This window comes from Pristis pectinata, chromosome 23 (assembly GCF_009764475.1).
Source record: "Pristis pectinata isolate sPriPec2 chromosome 23, sPriPec2.1.pri, whole genome shotgun sequence".
In the NCBI taxonomy this organism is placed as follows: domain Eukaryota; kingdom Metazoa; phylum Chordata; class Chondrichthyes; order Rhinopristiformes; family Pristidae; genus Pristis; species Pristis pectinata.
Window position 1 is genome coordinate 15982805 of NC_067427.1, and position 20256 is coordinate 16003060.

Here is a 20256-nt window from a genome sequence, read left to right on the forward strand (position 1 = left end):
TAACTCTTAAGATAAACTGTAGGTTCTGCATCGAGAACCAATGAACAATATGATACTTGATCAGAAATAAGGTGAAATCTGTTGTTATTTTACTGAAATAGTATTTATAGCTGAATATCAAAAAAAAATAAGCAACTCAGGCTAACAGTAATGTTTCCCTGTTTATGGACATAAATTTCTATTTGTTTCATCCAAATCAACAAAGGCTATGTAGATGAAAAAATGCTCGTAATCCACCTATTGAAATTAGTTTGGCATGTGCAGGCAGTCCATGGGATAAAATGGCTTTGAAGTAAAATTGTTAAGGCATATTATAATAATCAATGCATTTTATTCATTGACTTATGTTTTTTAAACTGTTTATTAAAGGGTGACGAAGGACCAAATGGACCGTTGGGAGATCCAGGCCCTGAGGTATGTTTAAAATTTTAAACATTCATTAGTAATAATGCAAACACATAATATGTTAAGGTTAGGCAAAGTTTAATTGTATAACTACTTTGACACCTTGAAGCAAAGAGCTGGATAGAATTAAAGGAGCAGACAAATTCATAAGTTCATATCAGACCTTATCGCAGCCCTTTGCATGAGCAAAAGGGTGAGGTGAGGGGAACTGTGGTTGATTTCAGGATGGATTTCATCAAGTGTGGCATTAAAGGGCCCTGGCAAAACTGGTCAGTGTGAATCAAAGGGAAAACTCCACTGGCTAAAAAGTGATACCTGACACAAAGGAAGCTATTGTGGATGTCTCAGCCTAAGACATCACCACAAGAGTTCTTCAGGGCAATGGCCTTGCCAAACCACCTTCAGCTGCTTTTTCACAGAACTTCCTTCCATAATAAGGTGAGAAGATGGGATGTTCACTGATGATTGCACAAAGTTCAATTCCATTTGCATGTTTTCAGAAAATGAAGAAACCCATGCAGACCTAGACAACCCTCAGATGTGGGCTCATAAGTAGAAAGGAACATTCATGGAGCAGAAGTACCAGGCAATGACCAACTCTAACAAGAATGGATCGAATTACCCAGCTTGGCATTCAATAGTACTAACAGTGTTGACACAACATTCACAATACCCTGGAGAACCAAAATCATTGACCAGAAACTTAATTGGACAAGCCATAGAAATGGTGTGGCTCCTAGAGCAGATCAGAGGCTGGATATACTGCAGTTAATGACTTTTTACCTGACTCCCAATGCCTGTTGAAGAAGCATGTGATGGCATACTCTCCACTTGCTTAGATGAGTGCAGCTCCAGCAGTAATCAAGAAGCTTGGCACCATCTAAAACAAAGTAGCTCACTTGACTGGCACACCATCCCTTACCCTAAACATTCACTTTCTCTTCTACCAATGTGTGTTTAAAATACACTGTAGATCTCTGAGAAAGCTACTTTGACAGGACCTCCCAACCACACAACCTCTATCATCAAGAAGGACAAGGGCTGCAGGTGCAGAGGAATAGCACTATTTGCAATTTCCTACACAAGTTATACACTATCCTTTCCTGGAAACACATCTCCATTCCTTCATCAACACTGGAACTAAATTTTGGAGGTTCATATTCAATAGCATTATGGAATTACCATCGCAGAAGTTCTGCAGTGGTTACAATCACATTTTTAAGATCAGTTAGGGATAGAAGGTAAATGTTAGTCTTGTCAGCAAAACCCTCACCCCATTATTGTTTAAAAAAAACACATTTAGACTATTCTCCCATAGCGAAATGGTGGCACTGATTAAATGTACTTCTGAGTGGGAGAACATGAACTGATGGCAGTTTAGATCATAGCTTTTTCACCAAAAAAATAGTTGCCACCTTCAAAAGATGTTGTGATCTGTTACAAATCTGTGTTCAGTCTGCAGCTCTTCAAGTCATACTATTTACAAACCATTCCAGAATCATTTAAAAGCCACTAAGAACTGATTATGAGATGAAGTAAGCCTTGAATATCAAAACATACAAGTTCAGTCTTCTCAGTGTGTGGCTGTATAATGGTGTCACTACTAATATCTCACTGTTGATTGGCTATTGGCAGCATATTTTAAAACTTTTAAGAATCCAGAAAATACAATTCTTGTACAGCAATTACAAATCATGATGTATAATGAATAAGCGACCAACCTACTGCACTGGGACAAGAGTTCATATCCCTAGTCCGATGTATTCAGTGATTCACAAGATGTTAAGTATTCCATAAAACTATAATATTTGCAGCAATTTTTCTTTCATCTGTAGATCTAATGATCTCATTTCTACAATAATTTAGTTTAATTTCTTTAATTAGTTGGATAATTGTGTTAATTGGACCTGTAAACACTTCAAAGGATTTTATAGCATTGTGTAAATTTTTAGTAATTTTTCATTAACTGATTCATTGAAAATTGCAACTGACTGAATGTTGTGGATAATCTGAGGATGTGAGAGTTGAAAACAGTAGGCGGATGTAAAATCTGAGTAAAATTTGAAGACATGGGAATAAAGATAGATTGGTGGATGAATCAACAAGCAACATTTGAAGCATGAAGATAAAGAAATTGGAAGAACTGTGCATTGAAGAAGACAGTTTGTGTACATTCTGGACAAAACATAAAGAAGTGAGTCCTCAGCAAAACTTGAAGGAGATAGTATAAAGTATGATCTGGAGGAAGTAGTGCTAGGTAGGATTTAAGTGGGAACCCTGAATGTGATTTGAAAGAATGAGTGCTGCATGAAAGTTGAAAAATAGAATGCTGAGCTGAAATTTAGGGACAAAGCGATGAGCCAGACATAAAGGAAAAAACTTCAAGTAATCCTGAGAGACATGAAGAGATTGTACTGACTAAGATTTAAGTGCAGAGACATTGAACAAAATTTTGTGGAAGAAAATTTGGGAAAGAACTTGAATTGAAATTTAAAAGAAGTTGTTGTGGGCGATTTGAAGGACATACTGATTGAAATTTGCAGGACAGAGCAACAGGCAAGATTATCAATAAGAACACAGGAAGCAAACAAGATTTGGAGGAAGCAAACTAAGGAAAAAGCGGATTTGAATATAAATTTGGGTGAGAGCTCTGATCGAGAGTTCTGATGGGACCGATTTGATAAATCAATTTTAAAATTAACATTCAGAATTATTGAGTTTGTGGCTATTTAAATGATTCTGGAATGGTTTGTAAATGGTATGAAATGAAGAACTCCACACTGAATACAGATTTGTAACAGATCATAACATCTTTTGAAGTGAGATCTTGATTAGCACATTGAACAATCCATTCTGCTTACTGATTGAGTTACATTAGGGGTAAGATTCACCCAAACATTGATAGGAAACTCAAGGATGCATTGTCCACAGTTTTCTAATTGAATTGAAAATCATAGCTTAAATTTCCAGTAGGATATGGATGAAGGTCTTAACTGCTTGATGAAGACTAAGATCTAGGTGTTAATATTTTTTGTGTGTTGAGTCAGTAAGTGATTTTCCAGATGGGAACGGAATGTTTTTATTTGTTAAGTAACCAAAGTTGGTACAACACACTGATTCATAGGAAAACTCCCCTTAAGCTGCTCGCAATATGACTCAGGCACCAATTCAGAAAGACGCTCTTTACTGCATGAATTTTCCCATTTCTCATATCTCCATTCTTGTGGTTAATTCCTGTGCCAGTTTGTGTTGAAGTACTGCCAGCTTTGTGAAGCAAGTCTGTACTTGTTAACATCTGGCTTGCCACTGAACAGACTTATTTTGCATGGAACCTGTACAGTAAAGAGAGAAGAAACTTTTATCCCAGCAGTTTGGATAGCTTTCAAACCCATAGACCAGATATGAAAGAACAAGGTGCTAACCCAATAAATGACAACATTCCATATTAGTGATGACATTTTACAGCATACCATTCCTTCAGACTAATGCCAACTGTTCAACTCAGGGCTAATCCAAATCTTAAATAGATTGGAATTCTTCTGATGCATTTAAGTAAAAGCTTCTTTTGAAAGGCTAGTGAAAACATAAAACAAGAAGGTCTCAGCCAGATCCACTGTGGTCTGTGCTCCATGTACTGATTTCAGCTGTGTAGGCACTGGAGGTCGTACAATTGGTCTAGGAAGCACTAGACCAGAAAGCAGTTAAAAATAATATGCAAAAGTTTCTATTCCTATTTCCAAAAGAAATTCAATATGTCATTACCTTAGTGCTTGGTAAATGCTTGTAAATATTCTGCCTCTCAATAATGAATGTGAGTAATATTAAATGTGTTTTGTACTCCTGTAATCACCAAGTCCAGAAAACGGTTCCTCAAACTATGTTACTTCATAACAGCATAGGTGAGCTGGTGAAAATGTCTGTTCCATGATCCACTTAAATTTCTGACCATGGTGGAGAGTTTCATTCACCTGGAAAACCTATAAGGAATTTGTACAAGAGCTGCCTGTACTTTTCCTACATTTGGTGGATTGCATTCTACTTGAACAAGTCCCACCAATTTCAGGGGTTATGTGGTGGAAAACACCAATGTGCTATGTATTATATACTAGAGTAGCCCCCAACTAACATGGTATTTAAATTTCTTCTGAATAAATTTTGGAATTGAGCCATCATTCTAACATGTGGCATTAATTTCTTCTATTTATGTGTATTATTCTAGGGACGTCCTGGGAGGAGAGGATTTCCAGGCAAACCAGGACCTGATGGTCCTAAGGTAAAGGAATAGGTGGATATAACAACATGGATATATTTTGACTGCTTCATGTACATTTAACTAGAATTACAGCTAAACAGTAAAATCTAAAATGCATTTGTTAATTTCAAGAATTGTTTCCTCAAAGAGTTCAAGATCATATTATTTTAAAGTTCACTAACTTAAGCTGATGGCACAAATATGACTTCAGTTAATGACATAATTAAATGCTCCTATCACAAACAACCTATACATAGATTGAAGAGGAATATGATTCTGGATAAAAATCCAACCCTTTCCCAACATCTCTAAAATGAGCCTGGTCCTGGTTTAAATTGAAATTAGATCGGAATGAACCAAATGTTTCATTTCATCTTGAGTGTAAATTAACTAAAATGTAAATCAGCATGTTGTTGATCCCACTTTATTTTTTTCCCACTTGGGCAGGAATTGTGCAGTGAAGTTATATTAGCTGACTGGGAGAGGTTAGATTCTAACATCCTGCTTGCAGATGATCCTGTTCACTTTGAAAACTTGATTGTGTTCCCGTATTGTGGATGGGTAACAGGCATTTCTGTGGCTCTCACCCAGAATGATATCAGGAAGCTGGGAACATGACACCCCAATGGGAAGACACATTGGCAGTGGCAGACATTATTCTTCCTCAGTTGGAAGGAGAACATCCATCAAAATGATTTTTAATATCTTTTGGTGCCACATTTGCCATTTTGACAGTTTCTGGTTAATGATATAGCACCCGATTTATGCATATATTGGATCCAGTACCCATAACAGCCATCCAGTGGATTAGCCTACCAACAGTGGAATTAGTCGGAGTGCTGATGTAAATGGGGCAGAAGATATTTTTGAGCTCCTATTAACTTGAATTAAAAGCTACCCTATTGTCTGACAGTCTTACAAATATAATTTAATTGCACAACACACAGTCTGATCATAGTGAAGTATTTGCTACAAAAAATGAATTGGATCTTCAAATATCAAAGGGAGATTCTATCATTTTCTTAACATTTACCCTCACAATTAACTTGTTTCTTGGAGATCTGTCTGTGCAATACTTTGGTGACTGTGAAGTTTTGTTTGAAATTCTTCTGTTTACTGTTGATGGTGAGGAAGAACTGCATCTTATGTGTGCATTCTTTATTCAATGTGAGTGTACTGCAAGGGAAGCATAACTTACAGAAAAGAAATAAATGCAAAATTATTTTGATATAATGCCTGAATTTGGATGATACAATTATTTTATTTAAGTATTGCACCTTTATGAATGTGACATTCTTTTGGATGATTTTTACTGTCTCATGCAATAGTTTAATGGCATTGTATCTTTCATTCCATACCTGCAGGCTGTTTTAATGGGATTGCATGGGGTCAAAACAAAAACATTTGTGTGTATGTGAAGCTGGATGTTGATGTTGAATGACTTTAAACATATGTGACATCAACAGTTCTCTTCAATAAGTAGAAGCTTTGGGCAAATGTATTAACTCAAGAAAGGCTGTATTCAGTCCACCACTAATGCTGGAAGTGCATTATTCAGATTGAAGAATTAGTTTTCTATTGTAGTAGAAATATCAGGCTCTGGAGAATTGAGTAATATTTCAAAATAATGTTTAACTTTTCAAATCTGTTAGAATGAGGCTACATTGCTGAGGTTTTTATTGTTTTCTCTCCCATCCCCAACCCAAAGGGTGAACCTGGCGATCTTGGAAGAGTGGGGAAAGTTGGAGAGCAGGTACTGATTGACTTTCTCGTTCTCATTTTGTAACAGGAATTTATTGCATCTTGCTGTCTTTTGGTGAATACATATCTAGTTTTTATCTAAAAATGTCCAGTTTTTACCACTGCACCATTTAAACACATTGTCCAACTAAAACACATTATCAGACCAAATATGGACTTTTATAACTCTTGGTGCATGAAAGGTAATTGGAATGTGCTGAGCTGGCAATATTCAGAGTGCAGACCAATAAAAATAGATTGTTGGAGAACATATTAGTTCAATTCAGGGTTATGTTTTTGAGTATTATGCTTGGATTGTATTTTAATGAGAGAGAAACTGAAGTGATTTGCTATATTGGAATACTCTTAAATTATGACTCAATCCAAAGTCATTTGCACTGCATAGTTGGGAAATTGATCCTTGTTAATGAAGCACTGTAAGTGTCATTTCCAGAATGGATGTGTATGGAGAGTTTTCACAAACATCCTATGCCTTCTGTACATCTTGCTCTATTTTAAATATGCAGATTTTTGAAATTAGTTTTAAAAATATTCCAAAAGCAACCAGGAGAACGAAGCTGGAACCATGATTGTATGCTAAGCAATTCTTTTGACATCTTGTTATCATATTGGAAGTATCACAAGCATCAGCACAACATAGAAATACAGATGGTCTCAAAGAGGTGGCAAGCAGATGCCAAGGAACTACACATGTTGACAGAAATGAGAGAGTGGGATTTATAGGGAGGATCATCCATTGGTCATTGGTCATCGTCACTACCTTTTGAACATTACACAGTTGAAGACATGTCACCTGATTGCTTGCATCAAGTTTAAGTTAACTGGTGGGCAGACATAATTTTCAAATGGAGTATAAATGATCAACTCGAATCAATAAACTTTTGAGGTGTTAAATGACAATATTTCCATAACCACCATCATTTGTAAGAAAAGAATGGACACCTAGTGAATCAGTATTATATCCAAGGTGTCACAGTGTTACCTGTCCCCAGGTAATGAGCAGATTCCATTATTACAGACGTCCGTGAGTTGATTTTGTCCGTGTTTGAAAATACATAAAAATTACTCGATATGGTAACCATACCTCCACAGTATTGTAATGAATGGCATCAAAGCACATAAGACTGATAAGAAAGAACAATTACTCAAAGTGGAGAGGGGGGGGGAACTAGTGCTACTGTTCTTAGGAACGAACGTGTGTAAGTATGTTGGACTTCTGAATTTCATAATATTACGGGATCTCATTCATATGTAGGGGTGTCCATAAGTCTGGTGTTCATAACCCAGGGATGGCCTGTACTGAAGTTTGTGAGACACAGAAATGACGCATTTTGGTGCTGTGCATGGATCTAACAGGATTACCGAGATAGGTTGAAATGAATTCTTAGTGTTTAAAGAAAAAATGCTGCAGGAATAAAGGGAGAAAGTGGGGCAGTGGAACTAACAGGATTGGTCTTTAAAAGGACAGTCATAGACTAAATAGTCTGTAATGCTGTAATGTTTGGTTATTCTATCTCACTGTGGCAGATGATAATGTAACAACTGACCCATGGTTCTAGTGCAAAACAGCACTATGATCTTCATGCCTTTCCCTGCCATTAAACTGCACTTTAAAAAAGATGAAATAGCAACTTGTTCAGGTCCAACTGTTTTTTTTCTTTTTTGGATAAAATTCTGACCACAAAAGCAATCCTGAAACAGGATAGTCATATTCCATAAGAAATCAATTGCTGCTTCAACTGTGCTTTAAGATTTTTTGCCAAACTCTGTTCATACTGCATTCTGATACCCACCGTAGGACATTTCTAATGCTGGTTGTTGGCAGGATGGGGGCCTGTAGGAAGAAGGCCCATCCCAAAAAACTCCTGCCTCCTGCAAACGTTCAACTCTTGAGTTTGCCAGCACTAGTTTAAGGACTTTACCTTAGATATTGTCTTCAGTATGACAATACTAGCTGTGTTTATTTGCTTTCTGCTTAAAATTTCTCTCTCAGTAACAAAAATAAAAAGTATTGTAGTGTACGTCAGATCAAGCAGCGTTAGTGGGCAGAATTAGTTGACATTCTTGGTCAAGGACCCTTCAAAAGAACTGGAAAAGTGAGAAGACAAGCACATTTTGAGTCACAGTGATGGTCACGATATTGTCTCCTCTACAATGGAGAAACCAAATATAGATTGGGTGACGCTTTGCAGAATATCTCCATTCAGTCCACAAGGGCGGCTCTGAACTTTCAGTTTCTAGTCACTTTAATTTTCTGTCCCTCTCTCACTTTGACCTGCATTGTTCCAACAATGTCCAATGTAATTTTGAGGAACAGCACCTCATCTTTCTTCTGGGTACATTAGAATCATCAAGATTTGGTGCAGAATTTAACAATTTCAAGTAAACCTCCCTTTGTTCCCTCTCCATGGTTTTGGCTGTACCCTCTACTTCAGTTTGTTTAATTTTCTCTTTTGATTCCTAATGCTGGTAATGATTACCTTGGCAGCTTTGGTCTGCACCCTATTAGAGACTTTCCACCCTCCTTCATCTCTGCATAATTAAAATATGCGTCTTCTCACTTTTTCAGTTCTGATAAAGAATCCTTGACCTGAAATGTCAAATCTTTTTCTCTCCTCACTGATGCTTCCTGACCTGCTTAGTGCTTCCAGCTTTTTCTGTTTTTGTTTCAGATATCCAGCATTTGCAATTTTTTTAATCATGCAGCGTTTTTTTCAATCTTGTTCACAGTAAAAAGTGAGGAAGATCCAAGACAAATCCATCAAGGAAGGCTACCCCTCCAAGGGCGTAGGAACTTCCAACACAACTTATCTATTACAGAGATAAACTAAAGCATTGCTTATTGTTATCAGTCTTTGCTTGAGTCAGAGGCTAATCCATTAGATTCTAATCACATTTCATTACTTTTTGTAAGGTATACACTATTTAAAAAAAATTAACATTTAGGAAAGATGAGCAAATGCTGGAAATCTGAAACAAAAACGGAAAATGCTAGAAGCATTCAGCATGTCAAGAAGCATCAGTGAGCAGAGAAAAAGAGTGAACGTTTTGGGTCAAGGATCTTTCACCATAACTGGAAAAGTGAAGACAAGCATGCTCCCATGACTTTTACAAACTCTTTAATTGATAGAGCATTTTTGTGACTTCCTGTGCATTCTCATTAGTTTTTCTGTGTTCCCAAAAGCCATCATGGCCAAATTCAAAAGATGTTTTCCTCCATTACAATTGCCTAGCCACAAATTTGTTGTTATGCCTCCCAAAATACTTAATTCTAATAAATAGAAGGTAAACTATAACTAGCTCACTGGCTCAGAATTCCCTTGGAGCAGCTCACTATTTTTCCACCCACTAACCATACTTTTGCCCTAAGCAGGTTTGCTGGCAAAAACTTCCTTGGGGAAGCCAGTTCAGATCTGATTTGTGCAGTGCCTTCCAATCATAAATCCCACTGTAATACTTTGAACCAGTTGTCAAAATTGTAAAGCAGATTGAATGATTGTGGATGTCTCACATTCAAAATATGTTAAAAATTAAACAGGTCATTAAAAATGATAAATTGTTCAATAAATTAAAAAGCAAGTATTAACTATTATTAAAAGAATTAAAATTAACAACTCCAAAAAAAATGCAAATTACTGGAAACTTGGCCCTCTTTCACAGCCCTTCCTCCATTCTCTGAAATGAAAGGAGTTGCTGAATCTGCACAAGGTTTAACCTGCTGCAGTTTCAGTAGGCTGATTTGACAGCATATCTGTCAAGAAACTATGTGTTTGCATTCTGCCACTTGACTCCACAAAGTGATCAGCTGGACTTCTGTATTTGCACTGGCTTGCATGGAAGTCTCAAACTTACCTTCATTTACAGAAGTAAATGCCAGCATTTCAGTGCGCATCTACAGGCATTTTTGTGGAAACTTCAGTCCATTCAGATCCAAAAAGGAACCAGTTTTTTTTAAATGTACTCGTATTGGTTTATTATTGTCACTTGTATTGAGGTACAGTGAAAAACTTGTCTTGCATATTGATCGTACAGATCAATTCGTTACACAGTGCAATTATATTGAGTTAGTACAGAGTGCATTGAGGCAGTACAGGTAAAAACAAAAACAGTACAGAGTAAAGTGTCACAGCTACAGAGGGAGTGCAGTGCAGGTAGACAATAAGGTGCAAGGTCACAACAAGGTGGATTGTGAGGTCAAGAGTCCATCTCATCATATAAGGAAACCGTTCAATAGTCTTATCACAGTGGGATAGAAGCTGTCCTTGGGCCTGGTGGTATGTGCCCTCAGACTCCTATATCTTCTGCCTGATGGGAGAGGAGAGATGATTTGGGTGGGTGGGGTCTTTGATTATGCTGGCTGCTTCACCAAGGCAGTGAGAGGTATGGACAGAGTCCATGGAGGGTAGGCTGGTTTCTGTAACACGCTGGGCTGTGTCCACAACTCTCTGCAGTTTCTTGCGGTCCTGGGCAGTGCAGTTGATGCATCCAGACATCACGAACCAGCAACAAAAGAAAGACACTGAGCATGATTCAGTGTTAAAAACTATTTTATTAATCACTACTTATGATAATACATAAAATAAAAGTAAAAATGTTAGTATGTTAGAATTCAAAAATGTTAAACCTCGAACGTTAACCCCAAAACTAAACTCTTCGTGTGTGTGTGTGGGTGGCAAAGTCCAAAACTCCCAGTTCCGGAATGGTTCTTAAAGTTCAGTTCCGCAAGCCATAAGGTAAAACATGAGCAAGGGCTTCTTCAACAACCACCGTTGTCTGAAGATAAGACGTAGATGTAGAAAAACAGAGAGAGAGTACATACGAAATCCAAATGTTCCATGATGGAACCCAAACGACACTCCAGTGTTTACTCGGTAGTGACTTCCTCACCCCGAAAAGCATCCGAATCGTGGTCGTCCACACAAATATACCTGTTTCCTTCTACAGGTCAGCAACAAAGTGAACTCCACAGGATTACTTCCAACTTCCATACATGGATTTCAGTAGCAAACACAGTTATTGTTTCTCATCCATCGGTAGAGAAAACAAGCAGGCTGGTGTCTCTCTCCCTTCTCTCTCTCTCTCCTTCTTCTCCTTCTTCTCCTTCTTCTCCTTCTTCTTCTTCTTCTTCTTCTTCTTACTTCTTCAACAACGTCATTACGTCCTTTTTCGCCATCTCCAATCCCTGTAGGGTTGGTGACTCCAAAAATGCTTTAATATTCATTGCTGCTGGTTTCCACACACACAAGCCAATTAAAAAAAAAAGAATTTATCAGACCTCCCTCAAAAATCTTTGGATTGAATCCCGAACAAATCTTGTCAATCTGGGGAACGATCCCAGACGACACTCGTTAATCTTTGGATTGGATCCCGGACAAATCTCGTTAACCTTGGGAACTATCCCGGACGAGCCCCCAATTTCATCTGAGTTATCTCTCGTTCAGTCTCCAATTTCTTTTGTTCGGCCTCTATCCTTTTTTTGTCCCAACTCCACCTTCAGTCGTGTTTGTTCTAACTCCATCTTTGCTATCTGCACCTGTCTAACAGGTCTCACTGACTCACCCCCAGAAAACTCTTCTAACTGTTCTAATTCTTCCTCCTCCAGATCCTCCAACTCCACTGGTTGAAAAGTCACATCAGAAATCACTGGTTTACTCTCAGGAAACTCAACTACCTCACTCAACTCAAACACTTCCTTCTCCAAATAATAGTCAACTATCATTCTATGAATAACTGCTTTTCTCATAGACTGCTTTACTTCTGTAAGGTTTAGCCTTGGAAAGTCTTTCAAACAACCTTTCTAACGCAGAGATGTGATCTTCCCAAGTATCATTCCCAGTCTTCATTAACAGGAACATGAGGAGGTCTCCAGCATCGGTAAAAGTTGATGAGTGTCACAGGGGACATACCAAATTTCTTTAGCCTCCTGAGGAAGTAGAAGCACTGGTGAGCTTTCTTGGCCGTGGTGTCTACAAGATTGGACCAGGACAGGCTATTGGTGATGTTCGCTCCTGGGAACTTGAAGCTCTCAACCCTCTCGACCTCAGCAGCATTGATGTGGACAGGTGCATGTACACCGCCTCCTTTCCTGAAGTCAATGGCCAGCTCTTTTGTTGACATTGAGGGAAAGGTTGTTGTCATGACGCCATGTCACTAAGCTCTCTATCTCCTTCCTGTACTCCAACTCATCGTTATTTGAGATACGGCCTATAACGGTGGTATCATCTGCAAACTTGTAGATGGAGTTAGAGCAGAATCTGTCCACGCAGTCATGAGTATATAGGGAGTAGAGTAGAGGGCTGAGGACACAGCCTTGTGGGACACCAGTGTTGAGAATAATTGTGCTGGAGGTATTGCTGCCTATTCTCACTGATTGGGGTCTGTTGGTCAGAAAGTCAAGGATCCAGTTACAGAGGGAGGTGTTGAGTCCCAAATGCGTTGAAATTTGCAACCTGGTAAGAAAACTAATAATGTTTGAAAATAAACCAAATGATTTTTTAAAATATGTACCAGATGGGCAGCATGGACAGGGCAGGCTGTGGGCTGAAGGCTGCTGTTTCTGTGCTGTATGACTCTATAAGAAATTGGTCCCATCTGCATATGTTGTTTTACACATCTTAGATCATACTACTGATCATTTCCGGGTCAGCTTGTGAACCTTGATACAATTACCGAGGCACTTCAATTCACCTACATGCAGCTGTTGGCACAGTTTGATTCATGTAGTTAACAATAGTGTAGTTCACACAGCACATGTTTTCTCCACTGCTGTCAGAAGTTGGAGATATTTGGGGGAAACCTACTATCTTTCTTGTTGTTTCACAGAAGAACTAGTAGTATATCATTCTGCAGGGTTCAGAAATGAGACTGCAATTGAAGGATCCTGATTGTCTTATCAACATATTGCACACTTCATCTCACAGCCTGACTTTTCAGTGACCAGGCTCACAGTAAATAATTCACTGCAGTTCCTTTCACTGATTCCTGCCTTTTTAAAAAAAATAAATTGTGAGATTCAGACAGCAATCACTGGTCTCTGGATCAGCCCAGAGCTCATTGTGATTTGGAGCAACTAGCAGCTTTGTAGTTGATAGCCCTGGTTTATTGATAGTGCTTTCCATCTCTTCCACAGCTCACAGTTTGCTTTCATTGCTGCATTAAGGAGGTCATCCAAATTCCATACTCAAGGAGAGGAGACTTTAACTACTTTTTCATCTAGGTAGTTCTGACCCCCTGGAAACATCCTTTCTCTCCTTTCCCATCATAACGGTATCCATTCATTCAGTAGCAACACTCCTTTGTAGCTCAAAGAATGATCTTTGTATTGTGATATGTCCCTTTTAGAGTTGGTTGCAAAGGTCGCATTTGCTGGGCCATGTGCCGGAAATTGCAAGAACTTACAGCATGTTGCACTGAAACTAACGATGTCAGCTTCAGCATGATATTATATGTATATACGACAACACTGTTCTGTGAATTTCTCATTCTTTATGCAACCTTCACATTAAGGTGATGCTTTAAAGCTAAAAGAATAGTGTGGGGCATTTTCTAAGCTACAGTTATTTACAATATATTTGGGCAGGAATTTGATCATTGGACAACGTAATGCTTGATCTTCTGCCACAAAGGCTCTGATGACACAACAGGGCAACTTGCTGGAAAACATGATAAGTGTGCAATGTCACTCCATCCATTTCAGAATAATAGTGGCTTTCCATCCAATCCCATGGGAACCTACCTCTCCAACTACAATTTTCTAAGGCAACCTCATTTGATTTTTTAATTGTGTTCTCAGCACACTTTGTCATACATAGCCTAATTTAGGATAAAGTGGATGCAATTGTTGTCCATATGCAAACCTGATTAATCAATGCTTCAGAATCCATGGACTATCATTGCTCTGTCTAGTCCCAGACTCCAGTAGCCATTAATTACAACACTGTAATCATTTGTCATTGCTTTCAAAATGAAATAAATATTCTGTTTTTTTTATTCTATTACCAGGGTGAGCCGGGATTCATGGGACCAATCGGAGAACTTGGGAAGATTGGGGAAAAGGTACATAAAATTAATACTCATCAACTTGTGTTGAAAGTGAGATTTTGGAATATAGTAGGCATCTAAATTACACATTGATGTTGATAGATGGTTTGAACAAAAGCAATGTGCCATCCAGCCTGGTGATAGGTTTCAAGTCCACAGTGTGTAAAGACAGTACAACAATCTGCTTTACAATGGCTTTGCATTTGAGCCATGCTCTACAGTTCCTCTACTTGGTAGAAATAAAATGTATAGTTTATGTCCTATATTGTTAAATTCTAGTAACTCGCAGAAGAAAATCCTGTCACTGGTAAAATAACAGAAATTGTCAGAAATAATTCAGGCCTATTGATGCAAAGATGCAATTTATTGTGGAATGGCTGGAAACAGATGCAAAATTCACCAAAGTGAGGAACTGAAGGTGATTGAAGTAAAAGGAAACAATGTATAAGAACATTTGAAAAAGGTTTAACTTAGATAGTATTTATGGGGATTGGAGAACTGAAACTACCATTTGGCTCAATAAATTCTTGCCAGTGTTTATACACCATGTGCGATTTCTCCCTCCATCCAGCCACCGCAAATGTATCCTCTTCCTTTTTACCTCATGTGTTGATGTGCTGATATGCTTGGATAAACACCTACAGGTCCTCCCCAGCTTATGGATGCCTGGCTTAGGTACAGCCTGAAAATAAGGACAAGCATTTGGGAGACTGGTGGGATAGTTTTGTCGGGCTGCCGGCTCATTCTGTTGTGTGGGAATTCAGTTCATAGCCACATTTCCAACTTGTGAACTTTTCGGGTTATGAACAGTTCACAGGAATGGAACCTGCCATAACCTGGGAAGGACCTGTATTGTATATTTAAACTTTATTTACAGCATGGTAACAGGCTCTTCCGGCCCAACGAGTCCGCACTGTCCATTTAAACCCATGTTAACCTACCTGTACATCTTTGGAATGTGGGAGGAAACTGGAGCACCCGGAGGAAACCCACACAGACACGGGGAGAACGTTCAAACTCCTTACAGACAGCAACAGGAATTGAACCCCGATCGCTGGCGCTGTAATAGCGTCGCGCTAACCGCTACATTACTGTGCCACCCCTGAATATTTGTTCATCTTGGTACAGTCATGGCAATGGGTCTCTTGCCTCTGAATCAGAATTTCATGGGTCTATTCCTGGATATTCAAGCTGAAGGGCCCTTATCCATGCCGTATTGCTCTATGACTCTATGACTCTCTTGTGAGACTCCCATGTAGTAGTGAGGGAGAGTTGCAATATCAGAAGTGCTTACTAGCATGACAAGATGCATTGCCAATTGCCATTTTCCCAGAGACATTTTGGATCATTAGTGTGTAGGAAGATTAGGTAAGCAGCAGAGTCCCTAAAGGAAGGCAGTTCTTGTGAGTTCTTTTGATGCCAGGCAACAAGTACTACTTTAGCAATTTACTAGGTGTTTCATCTCACAATAACTATACAATAAAAACAGGGATTGCTGGAAATACTTATCAGGTCAGGGAGCATCTGTGAAGAGAGAGACAGAATCAGTGTTTCAGGTTGATAACCTTTCAACAAAACCTTTCTTAGTTATGATGAAAGGTTATCCCCTGAATCATTAACTCTATTTCTCTCTTCACTGATGTTGCCTGGTCTGCTGAATATTTCTAGTATTTGGTGTTTTTATTTCACATTTCTAATATCTATAGTCTTTTGCTCTTCAATCACTAAGCTTCAGTTCTCTATGACAAATGACTGAACGACACTCAAATCCTGTTGGAAGTTGACTGCTTAAAGAGATATTATGCTGCATGGATACAAGGAGGATATCTCAATGTGTCTGTTTCCCTTAGCTATCATTCAGAATTTAAATATTTCCTCCAAACTGCTGAAGACATCACAATTCTGAATCCAAAATCTAAGCACTCTGTCCATTGATTTCCCTGGCTCAAATATGGCACCATTTCTTGGTTACTGATTTTTTTTTGGTAGTTGATCTAGCCGGACACATATATTCCTGTTGATCTACTTCAGTGATAGCTCAAGTTTTAACCAATCAAATTAAGTTTAAAAACAACTTTTAAGCTCATTCCAAGCAAAAAAGAGGCACTGAAATTTAGGAATATTGTACAAATGCAACTTTTATCATCAAAAGCAATGCACAAAATGCTGGAGGAACTCAGCGGTCATGCAGCATCTATGGAGGGAAATGCACAGTCGACAGTTTGTGCTAAGACCCTTCATCAGGACCTTTCATCCTGATGAAGGGTCTCGGCCTGAAAAATCGACTATCCATTTCCCTCCATAAATGCTGCCTGACCCGCTGAGTTCCTCCACCATTTTGTGTTTTGGTCCATATTTCCAGCATCTGCAGTCTCTGTTGTGTCTCCATTTTATCATCGAAATCTACTTAGACTACAGGTGTATGAGCAAATCAAAAAGCAGCTTTTGTACAGACAGAGATAGAATCAGTTTGTTTGATCCTCACACAATGTGTGCTATTTGAACAATGTTTTAGACTATACATGTAAACTAGGGCATAATCACACTTACAGTATATACCAGTATACCCTCTCCTCTCCTGATATTTTGTCTCCTTCTCCTCTTTGCTCTTTTTTGCCCCCTTGCCCTCTCCCCATCTCATTTTGAAACACATTAGATTCCTGATGATGAACACATACCAAGAGCATCTGTCCCATCTCACTGAAGTCTCTAATATTAGAGCATTGTGTAAACTGTATTCTGGAATTTCCACTGAACACTGCTTGCTCTTGTTTCTGCAGGGTGATCGTGGTGAAACAGGTCCTCCAGGCCCTCCAGGAGTTAAAGGAGCAATGGTAAGGAGTAAGCTTATTGTCTCTCTCCCCATCACTTTATAGCCCCTTGCCCTCCCTGCTCCCCGGCTCCTACATCTACTCAAACTCTTTTGCTTATCTCCACAAGCCCTCCCCACTCTCCTTCCTCAACCTTCCCTTTTTAACTTCTCCCTCCTCCTTGCCCCTCTTTCCCCTCCCATTTTCCCCTTCCTTTTTCTACCCTGTCCTCTCCCATCCACCCCATTCTTCCTTCTCACTCCCTCCCCATATCCTTTCTTCTCCCTTTCTTCTACCCCTCCCTTTACTGAATCCCCTTCACATACACTATCCCTTTTCCCCCTCTTGTCCCTTCACCACCTTCTTCCCTCCCCTCTCTCTCCCCTCTATACATTCTTCTCTTATCTTCCCTTCCACCTCTTCTTCCCTTCCTTACTACTCTCCTCTTCTTGCCCCTTCTCCATTTTCTTCTTCCTTCCTGCACCCCACTTTCCCACCCCCCTTGCTTTCCACTTATTTATTTACTCTCCTTTTATTCTTCTTTCCCCTTTTCTTTCTCATTTGCCTCCCTTGTTGCCCTTTACCTGCTCCCTTTCTTTCCTTACCTCCTTGCCCTCTCCTCCTTTCCCCTCTCGTCCTTCCCCTTTTCTTCCTCACTTTCCTTTTCCCTGCTATCTTTCAACTCTTTCATCCTTTTTCTCCTCCCATTTATCTCCCTCTCCGTTTGCTCATTTTCTCCCCCTTGCCCTCTCACCATGTCATTTTGAAAACCATGTTTTCTGAGCCTCTTTCCATCCATTACAAAACATTTGCATGATGAGAAATAATTAGCTTCATGATTGTTCCATAGATTATACGATAGACTTGTATAAAGGATAATATCTACTCATAGAAATGCAAGTTCTGAAATGCACAGAGTCTGCAGTTTTTAATAATCAGGAATTCAGAAGCAAAATACTGCCAATGCTATAAATCTGAAATAAAACAGAAAAGGCTGGAAGCACACAATAGGCCATCGCAGCATCTACAAAGAGGGAAGCAGATTTAATGTTTCGTTAACACTGACACTCCCATTAATAATGCTGTTGAATATTTCCAAGATTTTCTGTTTGATTTTAAGAAACAGTTAAGAATAGGCCTGAAAATGTATTTTTACTTTTAATTTCAATGTGTCAACAGAAATGAGCTGTATTTTAAGTAATATTGGTCCTTAATTTTTACATAGCACATTTGCTATTTCTGAGAAAAGTCAAATACTTTGTGCAATTAAATACAGAGATATAGATTTACCTGGATTAAGAATTGGGCCACAAATCTAAAACACGCTTGGAAGTGTGTAGGTAATAGTCAAACCCGACTTCTGAGGACATTCCAGCTGTAATTAATCTTTCCCCTGTTCACTAGGCTTTATGAATTCTTAAATTCTGCTAGAGTCCCATTCATTGACTTCCAGAGAATTTTCCAAAACTGAAACTTTGATGTCATCAGATCCCTGGAAGAGTTTCAGATCCGTTATCTGCAGCATGAGACTGCCTATTTTTACCTCTATCGTATTGCACAGCTCTGCTTCAGCTCATTTGATACTCCATCCATGCCTTTGATATCTCTAGGCTTAACTATTCCAAAGCTCATATGTATTCCTGGCTTGCCTTTCTCATTCCACTCTCGGCTGCCTGATTTACTTCAAGTCCTGTTCATTTTTCATCACTCTGTTCACAACATTATCTCAGAAATAAGAGCAGGAGTAGGCTATGTGGTGAGCCTATTCTATCATTCAGTCAGATCATGATTGATCTGATCTTGATCCAAATATACTTTGATGTTTCTTTCCATAATTGATTCCTCTATAGTTCAAAAATCTGCCCACTGTGGTCAGTAATCCAAACTCTATAACTCTCTGGGGTAGAGAATTCAAGAGATTCATGACTTTCTGAGTGAAGAATTTCTTCCTCATCACTGCCTTAGATGGGCAACCCCTTATGCTGAAACTATACTCAAGGGGAAACATCTTCTCAGCTGTCGCATTCTTGAGCTCCCTCAGAATCATACATACGGTATCTCAAAATGATCATCTCACATTCCTTTGAATTCCAATGAGTATGGACCAAGCTACTCAACCCAACTTGGGTCAGTTTCAAATATGGGGTTAGTTCTTCAGGACACAGAGAAGAAGTTTCTTCAACCAGAGAGCAGTGAATCTTAAAAATTCTCTACCCAGGAGGGCTTTGGCGGCTCAATCGCAAAGTATATTCAAGATCGAGGTAGATTTTTGGATGATGAGGGAATCAAGGGATATAGACTTAGTGCAGGAAAATGAGACTCAGATAAAGAATCGTTTGATTTGCTTAGCAACCCTGAAGCTTAATGGCTGTCTCCTGCTTCCACTTTTTATGTTCTTATGTAGTTTTCCTGAAGTTTCCAGAGTAAGGTTGAGGAGAATAATAGCAGGCTGTAAGCGAAACAGAAAGATTAGTAAAATAGGCAGGCACGTGACAGACAAAGGAGCAGTCTTACATTTCTCTAGGAAGAATGAGGAGAACAATATGAATTTAAACAATAAAGTTTAAACATGTTAGTGGGAGCAGAGGGACTTGGGGAATTTGTACACACATGGTGGCAGGGTAGGTCAAAAAGGCTGTGAAAGAAGCACACATGATCTTTGTTTTTTTCCATTTGAGCTAAAGCGAACAAAAGCAAAAACACACTAAACCTTCTTAAATGACTGCCTATGCCTCAGCTGTAATATGGGTCAGATCAAGGATGATCTGGTCTGCAACCTGCACTCCTGCCTCGCCTCTGCCATGATTGTCTCACTGCTGTTTTGGTGAGGCTCTGTGGGATCAATTGACCCGGAACTCTTGATTCCATGGCCTTCCTGAGAGGTGGAGTTGGCCATGAGTGGTGACTGGGCCTGAGGTCCCACCTCCAGATGCCCTGATGGTCTTCTGATAGTTATTGCTGTCAAGGCCTTTTTAACAATTTTTAAAT

General features: G+C 39.0%; 1 protein-coding gene across 1 annotated transcript in view; it reads left to right on the forward strand.

Annotated features, from left to right (window-relative positions):
* The window catches only part of col27a1b (collagen, type XXVII, alpha 1b), a 425030-nt gene that overhangs the window by 240846 nt on the left and 163928 nt on the right, over positions 1-20256 (forward strand). The window contains exons 22-26 of the mRNA XM_052036787.1: positions 370-414; positions 4625-4678; positions 6366-6410; positions 14420-14473; positions 17239-17292. Coding sequence (XP_051892747.1) covers positions 370-414; positions 4625-4678; positions 6366-6410; positions 14420-14473; positions 17239-17292 — 252 coding nt within the window. The remainder of the gene's footprint in view (positions 1-369; positions 415-4624; positions 4679-6365; positions 6411-14419; positions 14474-17238; positions 17293-20256) is intronic.